The 19,495-nt window shown below is 33.1% G+C and overlaps 1 protein-coding gene across 1 annotated transcript in view; it reads left to right on the forward strand.

Moving 5' to 3' along the window:
• LOC124367791 overlaps nt 1-19,235 on the forward strand; it is a 41,117-nt gene extending 21,882 nt beyond the window's left edge. The window contains exons 6-11 of the mRNA XM_046824905.1: nt 1,054-1,216; nt 2,011-2,315; nt 3,861-3,949; nt 5,052-5,178; nt 13,712-13,846; nt 16,861-19,235. Of these exons, the coding sequence (XP_046680861.1) occupies nt 1,054-1,216; nt 2,011-2,315; nt 3,861-3,949; nt 5,052-5,178; nt 13,712-13,846; nt 16,861-17,019 (978 nt within the window). The 3' untranslated portion in view covers nt 17,020-19,235. The remainder of the gene's footprint in view (nt 1-1,053; nt 1,217-2,010; nt 2,316-3,860; nt 3,950-5,051; nt 5,179-13,711; nt 13,847-16,860) is intronic.
• The last annotated feature ends 260 nt before the right edge of the window (nt 19,236-19,495 follow it).

Raw genomic sequence — 19,495 nt, forward strand, 5'->3', positions numbered from 1 at the left:
TTCGTTCTATGTTTGGTAGATAAACTGAAAAACACTAATATCGACTTTATGCCTTTCAAAGTACAGTAAAACGTCTTTTCCCGGATCTCTGGATTATCTGTATTGGTTTTAATTAGAGGAGAGTACCCAATTTTTTGTACATGAACTGTTTTAATTTTATTGAATTTCCCATGTAATTTGTTTTACCATTAATTAACACATGTTTGGCATTCATAATAATGCATATAGAACAATAACAAATTATCGGTGTTGTATTAGTCCTACAAGTGGTTGATAACTACAAATTTAGGAGATGTAAATGATTAGCTTAAGCCCGACAAAAGCATCGGAGGGATTACTGTTTTTTAATCTATGGACTAGTGATCTATCTGTACATTTTGGTCCTAGGAATGTTTTTATGTTCTAAAAGCGGATCACAGCGTACTTCAAATGGGTGGGATTGTAACTTGTTGCACATTTTGAAGCCTTTTAACAGGACCGTAAATTCCTGAAGTGGATTGTCGTTAGTACTAGATCACAGTGGGAGTGTTGCCATCATTGATAGTGACAGTGCAGGGCCTCTTCACACATTAGATCAATATGTTTAAGCGTGAATCTTTTACACAAGGAAACTTATATCCAAATCTCTAACTGTAGAGTTGTACGGTTTATTTCCAAAAGCACCTGATTTATAAAATATTACTAAATATTAATGAAAACACTACTTTTCCAAATTGTTTATTTTTTGGACGAGGCCTTTCGAAACCAAAGGTTTAATCTTCAGGCAACTCCACAAATAAACAATTAGGAAAGGTAGTGTTTTCATTAACATTTAATAATATTTAAAGAATTTTCCAATTTCTCCAAGAGTCTTCACCTGATTTATTGTTTTCAAAGGTGAATTTGAGCTGTTGAGGAATAAAAGATGGATTAATGTAGTGCGAAGGATTGTTTTTTAAAAACGTTATTCATCCCTCAGCAGATATTTTTTTTCAAAGAGTATTTTAGTCTCTCTAATTAATTGACCCTCCAAATGTTTTAATTTGACAACGCACGACTATTGTTATGATGTAGGATGTGATATTCCACAACGAGGCATATAGCCAGAGCAGTAGCAGTCCCAGCAGCAGCGCCGACACCAGTCCTGAGCATCAGCATCAGAGCGCAACAGCTGGCTTCATGTCTGCCGTGCTCAACGCTATCCGCACAGCCACATCATCTCGGCTCCCCAACACTGGTAAGTACCAAAGCAGATATTGTCTTTAAATCTCAAACTGGCGTAATGAATCTTCTGTTGTTTACGGCGTGTCTCACCTGGCATCGATGGATATTCTGTTGATTAGCATCACCCGCTCTTATCATTGTTACAGTAGTCAAATAGTCAAAAAACCATATGATAATGCTATTGGGACCGTAATGAATAGGCAACTATCTGATAATTAGGAGTGCACACTGTTTCTGTAGTAGCAGTGCCATCTTGTGTGTTTATGTTGGTTAAGCTGTTCAGTGAAATCCGGTCTTTGTGCAAGTAATTTTGTGTCATCGCTTTATAATTGTCACTATACATGATGAGACAAATGTATTGAATGTAATTCTTACCTTAATTTTTTAGTGTCATAACGACTTGAAAACAGTAGCATTTGAAAGTTAACATATATATTATAGTAAACCAACCCTGGTACATTTTAAAAAAAGGAATAAAATGTTCTGAAAAAATTATTAAATATATTTTATTTTGTTTTTTGAACTGGGAACCCCATGGTATTTTACTAACAAATTACATGTCTAATAATGGCCTTAATGTAAAATATTTGTTGTATATTTTCCACTGCAGTTATAGCCTTATTTTTATTGGGCAGTATTATAGTTATTGCAATTTGTAATGATTGAGTGTTTTTTAAATGGGTTATATTGATTGTGATGGTTAACTGAACGATTTTAAGACAATCTCATACTAGTCAGTATACTTACATTCAAAATTGTTACAACATGTACGTTAAGTGATTCACTAATACAGATTTAACTGCACAGAACCCTCATCAGACGCTGAACCCATGTTGTCTTCGGAACCGGAGCCTTCTGCGTTCGGCCACCGAGACGTCACCACATCGTCTTCGCCACAGGACATGGAGAAGCGGTATTCCATCACGTCCTTGGGATCGCTGGAGGTGTCACCGTCCAAACATAGCGAGTTTGAAAGTGAAGCCTGTGGTGGTCGGTTAGAGAACAGCGAGTCACTACACAACTTGTCGCTCGCTATTCTTCGCAGACAGCAACTGGAAGCTGAGGAACCCATGGCTCTTCCCCCCGTGCCGGCCCACACTCTTGTTGATCAGGTTTGTACTTATGTACTTGTTTTTTCATCTCCTAAGACAAATATTATTTCTGTTCAACCACAAAGTTGTAAGTAATTTATTTACATAACAGAACATACAAGTTTTCTGTGAACGTTAACAAGCGGTTACTAAGTAAAACATAAATTAAGCATAAAATAAATTATTAAAATAAAATCTTACGACAAATAAAAGGTACCATCATTCGATTAGCGTGATTATCATATGTAAGATTACATTGTCTGGGGTTGATAAAAATGTTGTTTAATCAGCCCCAGGCAGTTATTCTAAAACTAATGCTACCAATTATTGTTCACTAGTTTGTTATTTCAATATTAAATTAGAATTATGAAAATTACATTACTTTAAAATTTAATTTGAAGATAGTAAATTTTTTATTTGATTTTTGTGTGACTGAGTGTCACAAACTTCAAAATATCAGAGTATTTTTGTTTTACGTAAAATACTCTGATTATTGAACCGCTAAATAATGAATGCTTTTAGTGACTAGCAATATCTATTTTTATACTGTTTATGTAAAGTATTTTATTCTATTGCACAATAAATTATTTGTTTGTTTAAGTTTCTCATGTGGTATAAGTTAGCATTATTGTTTGTAGCTGTAAATATTTAATATTATTCAAGGATGTTTAGTTTAGATGATCTTTCACATTTATGTAAGAGATCTAGAGTTCATTTTATATGTTTGGTATTGTATTTTTTCACACTTGGGTGTTCTATTAGAGTAAATTTCTCTATGTTAGATTTTGATCAATGACCATGTTCCTTGTAGTGTGTAGTGTGGTTTGTCTGATGTAAAATTCTTTACTACTAAAACAGCTATGTTTGTACAAGGTAGGGTGTTAGTCCTTATGTATATTTATTTTCAAATCTGGCTACTCAATTTGTTTTCTAATTTATTTGATTCCTTGAAAGCCAATGGTAAGTCAGCATCCACAGGTTTGCATCTTTGTTAACTGTCAATTTTCAGGTTATAGAGGTTGATAACCTTGTTACTCACCTTCTCAAGGTCATCCGCATAGTCCAACAAGCCAATGGTAATTCTGCGTCACAGGTTTGCATCATTATTAACTACTGGTATTGATTTTCAGGTTATAGAGGTTGATAACCTTGTTACTCGTCTGCTCAAGGTCATCCGTATAGTCCAACAAGCCAATGGTAATTCTGCGTCAGGTTTGCATCGTTATTACTCGCCTGCTCAAGGTCATCCGCATAGTCCAACAAGCCAATGGTAATTCTGCGTCACAGGTTTGCATCGTTATTAACTACTGGTATTGATTTTCAGGTTATAGAGGTTGATAACCTTGTTACTCGTCTGCTCAAAGTCATCCGCATAGTCCAACAAGCCAATGGTAATTCTGCGTCACAGTTTTGCATTGTTATTAACTACTGGTATTGATTTTCAGGTTATAGAGGTTGATAACCTTGTTACTCGTCTGCTCAAAGTCATCCGCATAGTCCAACAAGCCAATGGTAATTCTGCGTCACAGGTTTGCATCGTTATTAACTACTGGTATTGATTTTCAGGTTATAGAGGTTGATAACCTTGTTACTCGCCTGCTCAAGGTCATCCGCATAGTCCAACAAGCCAATGATAATTCTGCACTTCAGGAAAGGTATTGACTTACTTTATGTTTTGCATTTTGTATTTAATGAAATAGACGCATTTCAAATTCTTGTTCTACTATCTTGCCTTTTTCAGAGAATTATATCAAACAACTGACCACCTTGCTTTGAGTTTTGAACATATTTTATTATTGGATGCGTATCATTAAAATTTAATTTGCTTGCATTTTGGCTATCCTGATCAGCTTATTAGAAAAGCTTCAAATCTTTAATAGAATAACAATTTATTTGGGGATTATTAGAAAATTTTCAAGTCTTTTTTGTTCAAACATTCTCTTTGTTTTGATATATTTGAAATTTGTATATGCAAGAACCATTCAAATGGAAACAGCATTTTGATCCAATGACTGGTGTACTAAATGGAGTGGTAATGGTGTATTTTTGGGAGGGATGTAGGAAAGTATTACCTTAAAAACATTTTTCCCCAACAATCCACAGCCACATCTGAAGTGAAGATTTATATCAATGCTTATGCATCATGGTAGTGAATATATTCAATTCCAAAATATAATCATGGTCTATTTTTCGTAAAAAAAGGTCTTTGCAAAAAGTAATTTTTATTTTAAATAAAATTAATCAGAATTGACTTTTTGTTACGTATTAAATTCTGTATATTAGTTTAAATATGCATGACACGAACTATTTGAAATTTAATAAACCTATAGTAGATTCAAGATTCTAATAAATAACAAGTTTTTAAATTTACATTAAAATATTGTTGAAATATCAAATTATTTCATGCAGAACACTTTTCACAAATTCATGAAACTAATTTGCATGCAGCATCGTGCACCTAGTTACAAAACACAACTTAGGCAAGCATGAAAAAGACTGGAAATACTCCTTTAATTTACTCTTTGCCTACATTACCGCCTCCTCACTAAGTATGGGAAAGAAAATGCTGTTCATAAAGGAGACACCTCAGTTTATAACTTGTAAATTTGAAGAATTTATTTGTCCTGAAAATTTGATCAGTATTTTAACGTTGTGTACGTGCCAGAGAATTTTATGTTCGGCTCTTTTCGTCTTGGTTGTGGAAGGGTTCTCTGGTGAGTGTTAGGTGGGGACATGAAACTAACCTCTGTTGTACAGGAAAAAGCTGTCGGACTCGCTGACTGAGACGGAAGCCCAGATGATCAGCGGGGAGCAGCTGATTGCCAAATTGACCTGTGAAGTTCAGCAGCTCCGGGATCAACTGCAGATGGCTCATTCGGCCGAGGTAATATTTCATTCCGTTCTTTACATTAGTACGTGAATAATAGTTTTCATTACTAGGAGCAAAATTTATTGTTTTCGGTGCGTAATCGTGTTTTAATGAATGAGGTGAAGCCGAGATTGGAAATATGATTAAGGGCCTACACAATTTTGCTCTGTTTGGTCGGTCAACTGCAGTTTTTATCATACAGGAAACAAATTTAAAACTTGCACATTTTATGTAATTTTTATTACATAATAACAACATAATAGTACTTTCAAGTTTACATATAAAAAACAGCTGTGTTTTATGAATCTTCTACTGAAACAAAAACAAAATTTGAGATTAGCAGACTGAAAAACTTGAATTGTGCACTAGCTGATTCTTCAGATCTCTGTTATAAGGTAACGGAAAACAATCACTTTATCAACCAATGAAAGTATTTAAAACAGCTATTAATAAATTGTGGAGTATTATAAAAATGTATATGTAATACCGTAAACTGTTGCATCCTCCCTTTAGTCAACCACACAGTTTTGAATCTATAATTTAATTAAATGTGGCAATCATTAAAAAGTGTAATTGCAATTTTTACTGTAGAACTTTTAAGAATGAGGGGACATTTGGTTCATGTTGATGTCTCTTACTTTTATTAAAATAATTTCGTATTTTGTCAGGATTTTATTTGAACTCTTTATTGTTGGATACTGTAATAAAAAATGCAACTTTAAGAGTAAAATATTAAAATGAAATTTAAATCATGTCTAAGCTTACATTTAATGTTCTAATCACTCCACTTGTTTCCTCACTGCTTTCAAGGTGGTTAAAAAAATAACAAGCCATTGTTTCAACTAACATTTTTTATTTAATTCTCCCATCCCAAAAAATTGAATAGTAAATTTTGAATTTTTGCAGTGATGCTCTATAAAATACTTCCCTTAACTAACATACTCTCAAAATTCTGTCTAGTTCAGTTGATTCTGTTATAGAATTTTGAAAATGAGCCCCAAATGCATCATTGTACCACTTTTTAGCTGTTTAATCTCCCTAAAGGAACAATCATACATTTAAAATGAGCACAGTCTGAATGGTTTTGGTGGTTTTAGCACGTATGCAATGTTAGAACTCTATTAAAAAATACTTATTATATAAGTTAACGTAATTTGATTTTTAAATAATTAATTTACTCTCATAAGAGTTCTTACTTAAAAGTTCTATCTGTCAGTTACCAAATGTCTTACATAAGGAATATTGTATAAAGTTTTTTGAGGGTATATGTTTGTCCACGATGAATCCATTTCATTTTCATCTATTGCCTTTAACTCTATGCAGCATGTGGAAGTTTATCAGACTTTTGCTTTGCTTAAGTAAAATGTAATAATTAAATAAATTTTTACAAAGCTGCCTGTAACATTTCTTTTTTGAAATACACAAGGGCTATCTAGAAAATAGACTATGTTTTGATATACACAAAAAATAAAGTACAAGAATAAATTGTATTATACACAGTGACACTAAAATACTAAATTTTCAGTCTCGTCTCCCGTAAAGATTCGATCAAACAGCAAATCACCATCTTTTTCGTAAGTGTCCAAAAATGTGAATTAAGCAGCCGTACACTAATTTTTATAAATTTCTGTTCAGATTTTCGGTACCTATGTTGCATCAAATTTATGGTAACCTAACTTTTTATAGTAACCTAACTTTTGCTTAACAATTTTGTGTAATAAATTTCTTTGAAATTTGAGAAAAACTAAGTGAGAGTTCTGTTATTGTGAATCGACACGTTCTTCTTTCTTCTCATTGACTTTAGAGACAATTTCATTTGTCACAATGCTTGGCCGTCCATTTCGTTCATCATGCACATTAGTACGGCCATTTTTAAACCTAAAGAACCACTGACACACAACACCTTCAGTAATCACATCTTTCCCATAAACTTCACAGACTTGATGATAAATCTCAATTGGTTTATTGTGCTTAGCCAACAGAAACCGTAGTACTAACCGCACTTCACAACTAATGGAATTTTCAATTGCGTCATACATTTTTAAAACGAAAAGGAGCGTCAGTAATCTCTCACTAGCCCGGGTGGATATCCACTGAACAGTGAAATGCCCTGACATAGAAATTTCTGCGATATTTCCACCCCTAGCGGCTACAGAGCGAAATAAAATCTATTTTCTGGATAGCCCTCATATATATTTGTTTTTATTAATAATTGGGTTCGGTAGTTAAAAAAATTTCAAATAATCTTTCAATGCTAGATTTTTTAATGCCTGCCTACTGCCATCCATGAGAATTTGTCTGTTTTCACTGACATCCTAAGACATCTACTGGTTACAAGTCAGCTGTTTTTACAAAGTTAATGCTAATTGATCTCCAATCTCTGAACCAGAAACTATGGATTTAAAAAACCATTTCAGGAGTACCGTCTTGTTTTGTTTCTGTGGTGTAGCGGCACATTTCTAATACTACACCAAAAAAAAGTTAGCATAATCGGAAGTGACAACCACAAGTTGATTAAAATACATGTATTGGTTTTATAAATTAGTTCTTTAATATACATTTTGTTATTTTTGTCTTTAAAAGCCACATTAAGTTAAAAATCAAAAATTTTAAAGGGATGCAGTGTTGCATTGTTTTAGCACAAATAGTTTTTTACCAATATTGTTTTCAATGTTCCAGCTATTAATTTTGCCTAAATTTCACATGTGGATGTTGTTAGTAAATACCGGTATATCTTATTTATCTTTTTAAAATTACAATTTAAATATCAAAACATTTATTCATAAATCACAATTAAGGACTTTTACTAGAATTTTATTGCTGATTTTATTGAGCATTTATACTTGTTTGGACAGCTGGGTTTTTCTAATTTTTTTATGTCTTCACAATAATTTTACCATACAGCAAGACAACATTCAACCAGTGTTCTGGTGTGTTTTTTTTTTGCCTAGGCTGGAGCTTTAAATGAATGTGATCCAGTGAAATGTGAACAGATTCCCACATTTAGATTCTAAGAAAGATAGTTTGAGAATTTTGATGGTTAAGATTGAATATGGAGACACTTTTAATGAAAATTCTGTCTATGATATTGGCTTATTTCTCGGCAATGATTGCTTTGAAAATCGTCATACCAAATTGCTGCTGGGCCAAAACCCAAACAACTCAAAAGTGTACATAGTGTGTGTATATATGTTATATAAATAGTATAAATATTGATTTTTTTCAAGGCATTACATTGACAGTTATTTATTTTATGTTAAAGGACCCTTATTTTGGAAAAAGTTTTGCACTGGAAAACTTCCAAAACGTGTATATATATATATATATATATATATATACATGCTTTGGAAGTTTATATATATATATATATCATAAATAGTATAAATAGCGATTTTTTAAGACATTACATTGACAGTTATTTATTTTACGTTATAAGACCCTTATTTTGGGAAAAAGTTTTGCACTGGACACATTTTAACATTAAGTTGAACATTTAAGATGCATAGTCAGTTTAATTTTTTCTGTAAAAATGTAGGCTAATTTTATGAAATTGTTTATATTCTATAATTTATACATCCTTAATTAAGGCTAACATAATCAGTAAAACACTATCAAAAGCATTGTTTCCCATAACTTAATAGTTCTTGGAATTAGCATTTTATCAAATAAGATTTATAACACATGAAAAGCATACTAGATGTACGATATGTTATGTTATTTCTATGTATAGACTTATATATGTAAAATATTAAAAAAGCGAAAATGTTGGGTTACTATGAAAAATCATGAATTAAAAAAATGAGTCCTTCAATTTAATAATTTTGATGGAAGAATTTACTGATAATCGTCCTAATATACTGCATATATGTAATACGAATTGAAAAAGCACCTGGAAGCATTTGGATGGTTACTACTGCTCCATCGCAGATGACAGCTTTGTAATCTGCTTTACTGTAATTCTCTGTCTGTAACATAATGTGTACATAAGCAGTTGATAGTTGCGTGTACGTAGGTGCGTTTGGGGAACAGTAAAGAAGATGCGTGATGGCAATTAGTAGCACTGAAGTGAGTTGAGTACATTATCAGTCGTAGAGTAGGCTGCTACGGTAATTGATTGTCTTCTCTATTCTAGGTGTGCTCATGAGTTGCCTGCGCTTGAAGGCTTGCCTGCGCTGCGCTGGCAGTCCTACGGCTAGTAGGCTGGTGCTGCCAACTAAATAATTTTTGCATGAAATTTTGATGTTTTTCAAATTAGTTAGCAGCCATTTCCTCCAACCAGGCGTTGTTCTACTCACGTAGTTATAGTTTTTATTTTTCCTAGCCGCATTTGGGGAAGTTTTCGAATCTTATAAGCACTGCAATATCATTATTCATGTTGTTGTTTTGTATCATAGAAATATTTTATTCGATTGAAGTCCGTTTCATATATTGTGTAGGAAAATTACACGTTTTTCAGTCACACATTTCGTATCTGGATGTAAGCACCGAATTGTTTAAATTATCTCTGTACATATCATATTTGTTTTTAACTTTAGTTAATAACTATAATTTACGTAAACTAGCTGTGCTGTAATAACGTAAAACAGTATCTCGAAATATTGATTGCAATGAAAATTATGTGTTATGTAAACGATAAGGCTTGTCCATTTGTAACTTAGGCTGTGCATTGCAGATATAGTAATTGTAAAATAAGCCTTGGGAAGCAAGCAAGCTTAGTTTAGTTTTTAAATTATTTTGAATTTTCCGTGTGTGTGTGTGTGTGCGTGCGTGAGGTGCTGACATTTACAGTTTACAGAAAATAAATAAATATTAAAACAAAATTGTTAATAGTTTTATAGTAGTTGTCATCTTCTTTTATCAGTAACAATATTTGTACCAATATGAGAGTGATAATGCACCATCAGTTTGTTCCACTATGCTAGATGAGACCAATATAATTGGTTTTTATCATTGTAATTACACAAGTGAAGACTCTAATCTTAATAAGTGAAGACTCCAATCTTAACAAGTGAAGACTCCAATCTTAACAAGTGAAGACTCCAATCTTATCCTGTTTGTTGGAGGCTTTATTCCTGATATAAACCAGCGGGAATGAGATTTGTCCAATGGCTGTCCCAAGTTGTTTTATTTCTTCATTCTACCATCTGCTTTTTTGCTTACGTAAATGTTGAGATTGCTTTGAAGTCTGACATAATGTGATCAAAACTGAAGCTTTTAAATCATTTAATGACTTTATTTGCCAGCAGATCCAACTTTATCCTCATTCTACCATGGTTTAAGCTGTAGCCAGTCTTTTTGAGCTTTTTATTTTCAAATTTTCCACTGCAACTGGGTTTTGGTGATTTAGGGCAAGACTGCTAGAATTCTTTACTCCTTCAATATTTGCTCCTCGATTCAGTTGCTTCTGCTGCTTCATCCAGTTGCTAATGGCCAGTTTGTCAATGGTACAGTGGTTATCAGGCAATTTCAAACGTAGCTGCTGCTTGGATAGGCGATTTCTCTGAGCGGTCCTGTCCTTGCAAGCATTTTGCCTGCCTGGCTGTTGATGGTGGTACGCAAGTCACCTTTAAGCTGTTGGTCCTCAGGTTGTGTCGCCTTAGCTCTAACTTCTCCTGGTGAAATAAGATTTCAGTTCAGCCAATTCGGATCAGCCAGTTCAGCCAATTAAGGATCAACTCGTCTCATTTTTACAAAACCATAACATTTTAAGTGAGTGTCAGTATGGATTTAGGCCGGACAAAAGTATCAATGACGCATTATTTGATATCAACAGAGATTTAAACAAAAGTATTTCAAAAAATAATAGGTGCATGCTTGTTTTTTTGGATTTAAAAACAGCATTCGACTCTGTGGATCGCACTATTTTGTTAACAAAATTAGAAATGATAGGAGTCCGCGGCATTGCGCTAGCGTGGTTCCGCAGCTACCTGAGCGAGAGGCGACAGGTTGTGTCCATCTGCGGAGAGAACAGTGATCCTCAAAATGTGGATTATGGTGTGATTCAAGGTAGTACATTGGGACCTATTTTGTTTTTAATATATATAAACAATATTTCTAAACTAAATCTGTATGGAAAACTCTTTTTGTTTGCGGATGACAGCTTAATTTTTATTTCTGGTAACAACTGGATGGAAGTACAGGAAAAGGCTACAAACGACTTAATGATTTTGAAAAAAATGGTTAGATCAAAATTTTCTCTCACTAAATATATCTAAGACAAAATTTCTACCTATTTCTTTGAACAATAATTCAGATTACAATTTAAATAGTTTGAGAATTCATCAATGCGGCAATTCTGCAAATTTAACATGTGGATGTAAAAGTATTGAACGTGTTACAAGTTACAAATATCTAGGTGTAATTTTCGATCATCGCCTTAAATGGTCTGATCATATAGCCTATATTCAAGCAAAAGTAAGAAAATATATTTTCGCTTTCAGAAGATTAAGTGATGTTTTAAATGAAAAGGAAATTAAAATAACGTACTGCGCTTATGTCCAATCTCTTCTTACATTTGGTAACATTGCTTGGGGCGGTGCATTAAAATCAGTTTTGGAGCCCCTTTACATAACACAAAAATGTATCTTAAAAGCAGGATTAAGGAAAAATAAGCGTTATCCTACTGACACTCTTTTTCACGAATCTTCACTCCTTTCCTTGCGACAGTTGTACATAAAGCATCTTTTAATTCATATTTATAAATATTACAACATAATTTTCCCAGAAACATCACATTCTTATAATACCAGGCATGCAGTTAATGTCGGTATACCTGTTACAAGGTTAGTTAAATCATTTTCAATAACAAATTCCTTTTATATTTCCCATGTATTATTCAGAAACATTTGCAAAAACTTCAGTCACTTCAAATTATTCGAATCAACTTCAATTTCAATTTTTAAGAAAAACGTTAATTTTTTCCTTCTACAGATTGGCCTCGAGGGAGCCGAGGCCCTAATCTTATCAGAATATGGGCGGGCTTGACCTTGGTCCTTTCTCTCACCCCTCCCCCCTCCGATATCATCTGTCATTCATCTACATTTCAAAGTGATAACTATTTCAAATAAATTATATATAAATTTTTTGGTCGGTTTGTTTAATTTAATTTATTATTGTTATTGTTGCTCTTTCGTTTGCGTCTGAACCATACCCGGCAAAACAAACTAACATTAATTTCTGTAAAAGATAGCGTCTCTAGCCTACGCACAGGCTGCTGCTTGCCCATGTAGGCTAATTTCCTACAAATATATATTAAGAAATTACAATATTTAAAATTTCATTGTTAACAAAAATTTGCAAACGCATTTGTAATCTCTGTACCTATAAGAAGATTGTGGAAATAAATTTTATTTCATTTCATTTCATTTCATTTCAAGACACTCTTAAGACACCAGAGCTTTGTTGCCAATTGTTCTCATTAGTGAACACTACAATTACCTTTGACTTGAGAACGCAGGGAGAAGGTTTTGAATATTTCTGACATTGATTTAGGTTGTGCTTCATCTAGTTTGGTGTTGTGTTTGTGGTCTTACTGGATTCATGTTATCCACACCTAGTCTTCTATCCAATGATTGGGCTTTATAACATTTAATTTGTTTGATTATTTGTTAACAAGTCATTTTCTTTCCCTCATTTTCAACCTGGTAATTAGGCGAGTTCTAGATCTATGTAAACTACTGAGAGCTTGGACTGTTATTAAATCATCCATGTCTTGAAGTTTTCAGGATCATCCATTCCAAAAGAAAAGAGTTAAATTTCTGTGACATCTTTGATGTCTTACGCTTGGATTTCCGATTTGATGATTTCCAAGAGGCTTTGCCATATCCTTCATAACTTCTGTTTTGCTTAAGTGTACATGATTTATTTTCAAACTCTTTGCTAACCAAAGAGCGAATGTTAATAAAAAGGAAAAATGTGTTCCATGTACCGATCAGAGAACAAAACTTCTCCTACCATACGATGTCTTGTAGGACATTGTCCTATTTCCTAAATGAACAAGTCCATTTCCCGTTCCCCAGTAATGGATTAACAGGGGGTCACTTGTTACAGAATCAAAGCTTACTATTAACACTCTTTTAAGCGATCTCGTGGAAGGTATGCTCACATCAGCACGCTGCGGCAGTGGTTTGAGAAATCTAGCGAACATTTGGCACACTTTGATTCAGCTTAACCTATCATAGTAAACAAATTATGTCCTGAACAGCATTAGTAGTAGGATGTATCGTCATCTATTGTGATTTCCTCTCCTGTGTTTTCATCTCCACTTGCTCTGATGTCTTGGGCTTTTGGGAACACCGCAGCAGACTTAGTTATTATGAACACACAAATAGTGCTTGAAAACAAGCCTGAATGATTTTACTCAACACTCTGAACCAACAGACTCATCAGTAGATTCTCATTGCTTTGTCTGAAGTGAAAGAAAAAAAAAGAAAGGCTTACAGATTAGTATTTTTTAAAATTCAAATTTATCATTTTATCCTTAAAAAAAACTGATCTTTTTCATAAATTCTTACATTTCTGGCTACAGTCACAATTTTGTATGTGACAGGTGACGGACAGGCTGTACGAGAAGGAGAAACAGCTGGGGAAGGCTTGTCTGTCCAAACAGCTGATCACGGACAACTGGAGTCAGGCCATGGACGAGGTGCGTCGCCAGTACCAGGCCATTGATTCTGCACTAGAGGTAATGTGCATCTAGGTTTTTTTTTTATCACCAAAAAAGTATTGAAGGGATTTTGATGAATATTGTAATTGAAATGATTGGATTAATAATGTAAAATACTATGTACCATTCACTCGAGATGTCGCATACCTTCACTCATCTGTCACCCATGACCAGATCATGGATTTGATCAACGATTTCTGTTGTGGTAACATGTACACCTAAAGCCAAATTTTGAAACCACTTTCAAACTATTCTAATTGGATGATAATATTTAGTGTAATGCTTACAAGCGTGGGCAATGATGGCGATTTGAGTGGTAGCTATCTTGACATTTCTGAAAACATTTTCTATTGATGTTTTCAATTGTGATAAGTTGTTTGTTTTGCAAAAAAAAAATCATTAGGCTTATTTGCAATTTGCCGGATTTGACTCACTGTAGACCATATTTTATAAAATTATGCATTCTTTCCCTCCCATCAATGTATGTTTTTTCTACACTAATGTACATTAAAGAAAACCTTTATGCTTTTCAACATATAACTGATATTCATGGCTATGAAACAAGGAATAGGCCTAATATTGTTACAAAAAAGATATAATTACTCTTGCACTCAAACAGCTTTATATGTCAGGGCATTAAGTTATTCAATGCATTACCTAGTGACCTCAAAGGTAACTCGGCATGTCCCTAAACAGGTTTAAAATCACTATTCAGTTAAGCCGCGTTTACACGAGGCCAGTAGGCGGGCAGGTTACTTGGAGCAGGTAACCTGACGCAAGTTACTGTACTGGGGACTTGCCGTTGACCCTGTCCACTTAGACTTAGTTGTGAGCGAGCCAGTGTTTAATTAAGTTGTATTAAAGTGGCAGAAAGTGCATCTTCTGTGTGTTATCTTATGATGACGTACAAGAAATTACGCGTAATCTTTATACTGGAATTTGTAAGTGAATCCAGTGAAATACTATTGGAAGAACTGGAAAAGAAAAAACTATGGGTGAGAGAGTGGCTTAAGGGAGAGATACCAGTGGTGCATCTGTTCGTAAAGCTTTTATTTTAGATTTAGCTTCAGTTATATCATAACCCTTCAATTTTTCATAGCGGAAACTATTTCACCAAGGGCAGATTCGCGTGCATTTTTGTTCTTTTACAGTTCAGAAAACTGGTCCCATAAGCAAAGCTGGTCCTTGTAAAGTTCCAAAAACTTAATTGTCATCTCTTCGGTCTAACGTGGAGCCATTGAATTAGTACAGTATTACACAAATATATAAAAAGTTAGCAATTAAACAATAAACAAACATCCAATAAAGCACTGTTTGTCACCAATATTCGCTCACTTGCTCATCAATCAGTTGTCCACACGGCGTCAGTGCAAGGCAGGGCTGTGTGGCAGGTACTGTTTTCGAGTGGTGGGAGGGCAGGTTGTCTACTCCTCGTGCAAGTCGACCTACCAGGCAGGTTGATTGGACAGGCAAATTGCCTGTGATTTTACAAGTGTGGTCGTCCACACGGGGCAGGTTACTTGGCCTCAGGTTGCCTGCTCCAAGTAACCTGCCCGCCTACTGGCCTCGTGTAAACGCGGCTTTATGGTTAACTGAAAGATGCTTGTATAGTGTAAGTGAGTACTTTGATGTATAGGGTAACTTTTAACCTGGTTTTAGTCCTTTGGCAATCACTGTATTTGATACATTTTTTAGTTAATTTTTACAACTAGACCGTATAAATTGTAATTTTTAATTAGGCCCTAGTTCTATTAAACAAAATATTCACCGTTTTGACAATGTCTTACAAAATGACCAAAGACTTTATTCTTGAATATAGTAAATAATAACACGTATTTAAAGGGTTGATGCATTTTTAAATGTATTTGTATTTAATAGTTATACGTTAGTATGGGATTGTTGTTATCCTTTAACTGATGACATTGTTATACACTTTTGTGTTCTGACAATAAATTATTGATTGATTGATGCGAATATTGTATTACAAAGTCTTTTTAATATTGAATAAAATATATGTTATAAACCCTTTTTATTAGTGTATCAGAAATAACTTTGGTTATGCGTTTAATATTAAGTACTATAAATTTCAAAGCTCATGATACATTTACATGCAGAGAAATGGCAAAAAAGAAAAATGACAAGTCCTTACAAAAATTGATGTTACGCAATAATTAGGCCTATATTTTTGTTTCCTTAGATTAAGAAATAAATTAACATAAAATGAATAGATATTTGTGTATCACACATTTTTAGCTATATGGTTTTCATCAACTAACTTGAAATCTTTATTTTTTTCATATATGGTATATGAATAAATTTAAAAAAAAATGTCAAGATATTACATTTTTGTTTATTTTTTTATATTTCTGTAAAGTAAATTTTATTAGAAGTAAAAAAAAGAATTGGATTAATAACTTAAAAAATAACCTAGTTATGAATTGTTTACAAAACGTATACATTTAGTCTAAAATAGGCTTGGGATTTTTGGGACATCACTTGATATAATGGCTGGGGTGAAGAGAGTTAATTATCCAAGGTGAATTGTCTGTCAGAAAATAATTTTGTATCAACAACCAAAATTCTTGTTTCTTCATCAATCATAGTATTCAAATGAATGCCTGATATTCCAATAAAGCTGACAATTGTTGAATGTTTCACCAAGAAACAGTACTGCCTATATAAACCATCCAGCGATGTTATCATGTAAACTTTGCATGGTCTTATCAAACTTGCCTCGTAATACTGATTGATCTTACAGTCCTCATAATATTTTTTCCCCTACAATCTGATTGATCTTATTTCAGCGCTATGGCACGTTCTACACTCATAATAGTAAAGTACATAGTAAATTTTAACTTGTGTTAACAGATTGCCTGAGTAAGTTGATTAAATAAGTCAAATTATATCCAAGATGGTATCTTCTAGCAGTAACACTCTAAGCACTGTTCAGCTGTAAATTGAAATCTGTACAGCTGGAAAGCGTCATTTGTAAACATGAATTGCATTCTTACTTTAAGAATGGAATGTTGCAGGTGCTTGCCAGTGTGCAGGGAGTCGTCCAGCAGAGTCCAGCGCTCGCTCAGCTCCAGAAGGACTTGGAGGAGGCGAACTTCCAGTGTGCGGCCAACCTGCCGATGGTACCGTCTCCTGACCTTAATGCCAACGGTCCTGTCATAAATGGAACCGCGTAACCCTACCGGTATTCGGCAGTGACTCTTTCAGACCTTACCCTGCTCTGTCTGCTACTTTACAACGTACTCTCCCTCGTCTATTCTCTTGTTTTGCTGAGAATCATTGATTACTTACTCAGCTCATTGTAACCAGTAACAAGATGAACCGACTCGGACGTTCAGAGACAAACTGTTCGCTGAGATGATCCACCGGTTTGACTCCCTCAGTTGGTTTATCACTTCTGAATAATTTATGATACAACTAATGCTGTGTATGAAGGATACTTTGAGGATAGCAATTGTTGAGTTAATAAAATCCTCTCTTTCGATTGTATCCACAGATATTATTTAAGTAACAAAGAGTAGCGGATTACACTCGTAGACAGTCCATAATTTCTCACATCACAATTTCTTTACTAAAATGTACTAATTAGAGACAAGTTGGTATAGAATGGTAGTTTGCTGTCTGTAATTTACTATTTTCTTCTGATTTCAGACATGCTTGGATCCCTTTTAATTAGTCAGCATGATACAATAGTTTGTACACGATTATCGAAGTTCCTAACACGACCATGCATAATTATCAGTACATTCCACTCAAATTTAATTTCATTACGCGTTTACAAATATTCTGTTCAAGAATCTTCTTTCAGTTTAAATTTTTTTTGAACAAGCTCTTGGTTGCTCTAATATGTCCTGCAGTACTAGTGGTAATAAAATGTTGTATAATGCCCTTAACGAAAGCATGTTGCATTTCAGTTTAATTCTAACCTGCCCTCCTTCTAAGTTACATCACCCAAGTTAAACATTAATTACTAAAGTTGTATAGTCACTTAAAAGTTTTGTCCTTTAGACAATTTTTGGCTGAGCAAAACAACAAAACAAGAGTTTCACAAAAAACATTTTCAAAGAGAGAGAAAAGAGTTTCACAAAACAAAAGTTGGTGACAAAAATAAAGTAAAACAACATGATTGTATTAAATATTTATTCTCAGTAACTAATTCAAAAGGAGTTATAAAATAGTTGATAGAAATCACTACCACATTTCAAACACATTGCACATGACATGATTGTAAGCAATATAAAGTACAGAATATAGGAAGCAATATTGTGTCCAGCAGATGAAATGTATCAAGTATTATAGTCTACATTTCGGTGGTAGTTTTTTAACAGTTAAAATAGGGGAAAACAGAACTGTATGTAGAACTGAAGGCAAATTAGATTTACCTGTGCTGTTGCCAATGGGTTCTTTTGCAAACATTTTAATTTACACTTGTGCAACAAACTAGTGAGAAAAATCATTGTCTAAAGTAAATAACACAATATTTACGTGGTTGAATATTAATAACCCAGAATTGTTACTCTTAAAGGAAGCCTTTTCCAATAGTACTAATTTTATATGTGAATCCTGTGTCTTTATCGTGTTAATCAAACCATGTCCATTAGACGGTTCTTGTAATCAAACTATTAAACGGTTAATGGTTTAAAGAACATTAAGCATGAATATATTTTAGAAAATCTGGCTTATTTTTATAAAAATAATATTCTTATATGTCTGGAACATTGGTTGTTTGTTGTTATTGCAGTTATTCCTATAAGTGCATTTTATTGATTAATAATAAAAGTTGTGCATGATGGTTTAGTTATTAGTAATTTTTTATATAAATTTGTTGATCAAATTTATAAAATATTAACTTTTACATTTTTGTTCTAATTTAATTTGTAATTTTTGTAAAAAAAGATTTTTATAATTTAGCTCTCAAAAATGTATTTATTATTTTATTATATTTAGAATTCCCATTCTTTTTTTATACTATTGTAATTTTTTTACTTCAACCAACTTAAAGTTTCTATCACTGTAATAAGCCTAATTAATCGTTGTTAAGTAGGTACGTCTAATAATAACATTAGGATAATAAGCTTTAATATAACATGTGAAACAGTTATTTGAAATAAATACCAATAGTTATATTAATTGATTAATTATAATTTTTATAGTCTATAGTATTTAATGGTTTCTACCCCATAGATTATGGCCTCAGCAAAATTACATTGTAGGAAATACAACAAATTGATGTAATATTTATGTATTGAAATTTATTAAAAGGTAAATCAGTTATTTTTATAATTTTAAGAAGTTTTACCTGAAATTTGATTTGTGTAGCATTTATTGTAATTTTATATTTGAATTACTTAAACATAATGCATGTAATACTATCAGTATTTTGAAACTTTTAGTGGTGTTTTCATTAGTGCTATTTACCCACATTTGGAAACATATATACATACATATGCGTGTGTATGTATATAATTTTATAAAATGAAAACTGTGTCTTGTAATTTAACTTTTATTTTACAATAAAATAGATATTTGAGTGGTAGTTATAATGAAGATTTCAGAGTCAAAGTTCATATAAAGTTCAGTCTGTTAGTTAATTGTAAAAGTTAAAATTTAGTTCAGCTACAGGATGTTCTTTTATCTTTGAGAAATGTTCTG

The sequence above is a fragment of the Homalodisca vitripennis genome, chromosome 8 (genome assembly GCF_021130785.1).
Source record: "Homalodisca vitripennis isolate AUS2020 chromosome 8, UT_GWSS_2.1, whole genome shotgun sequence".
Classification (NCBI taxonomy): domain Eukaryota; kingdom Metazoa; phylum Arthropoda; class Insecta; order Hemiptera; family Cicadellidae; genus Homalodisca; species Homalodisca vitripennis.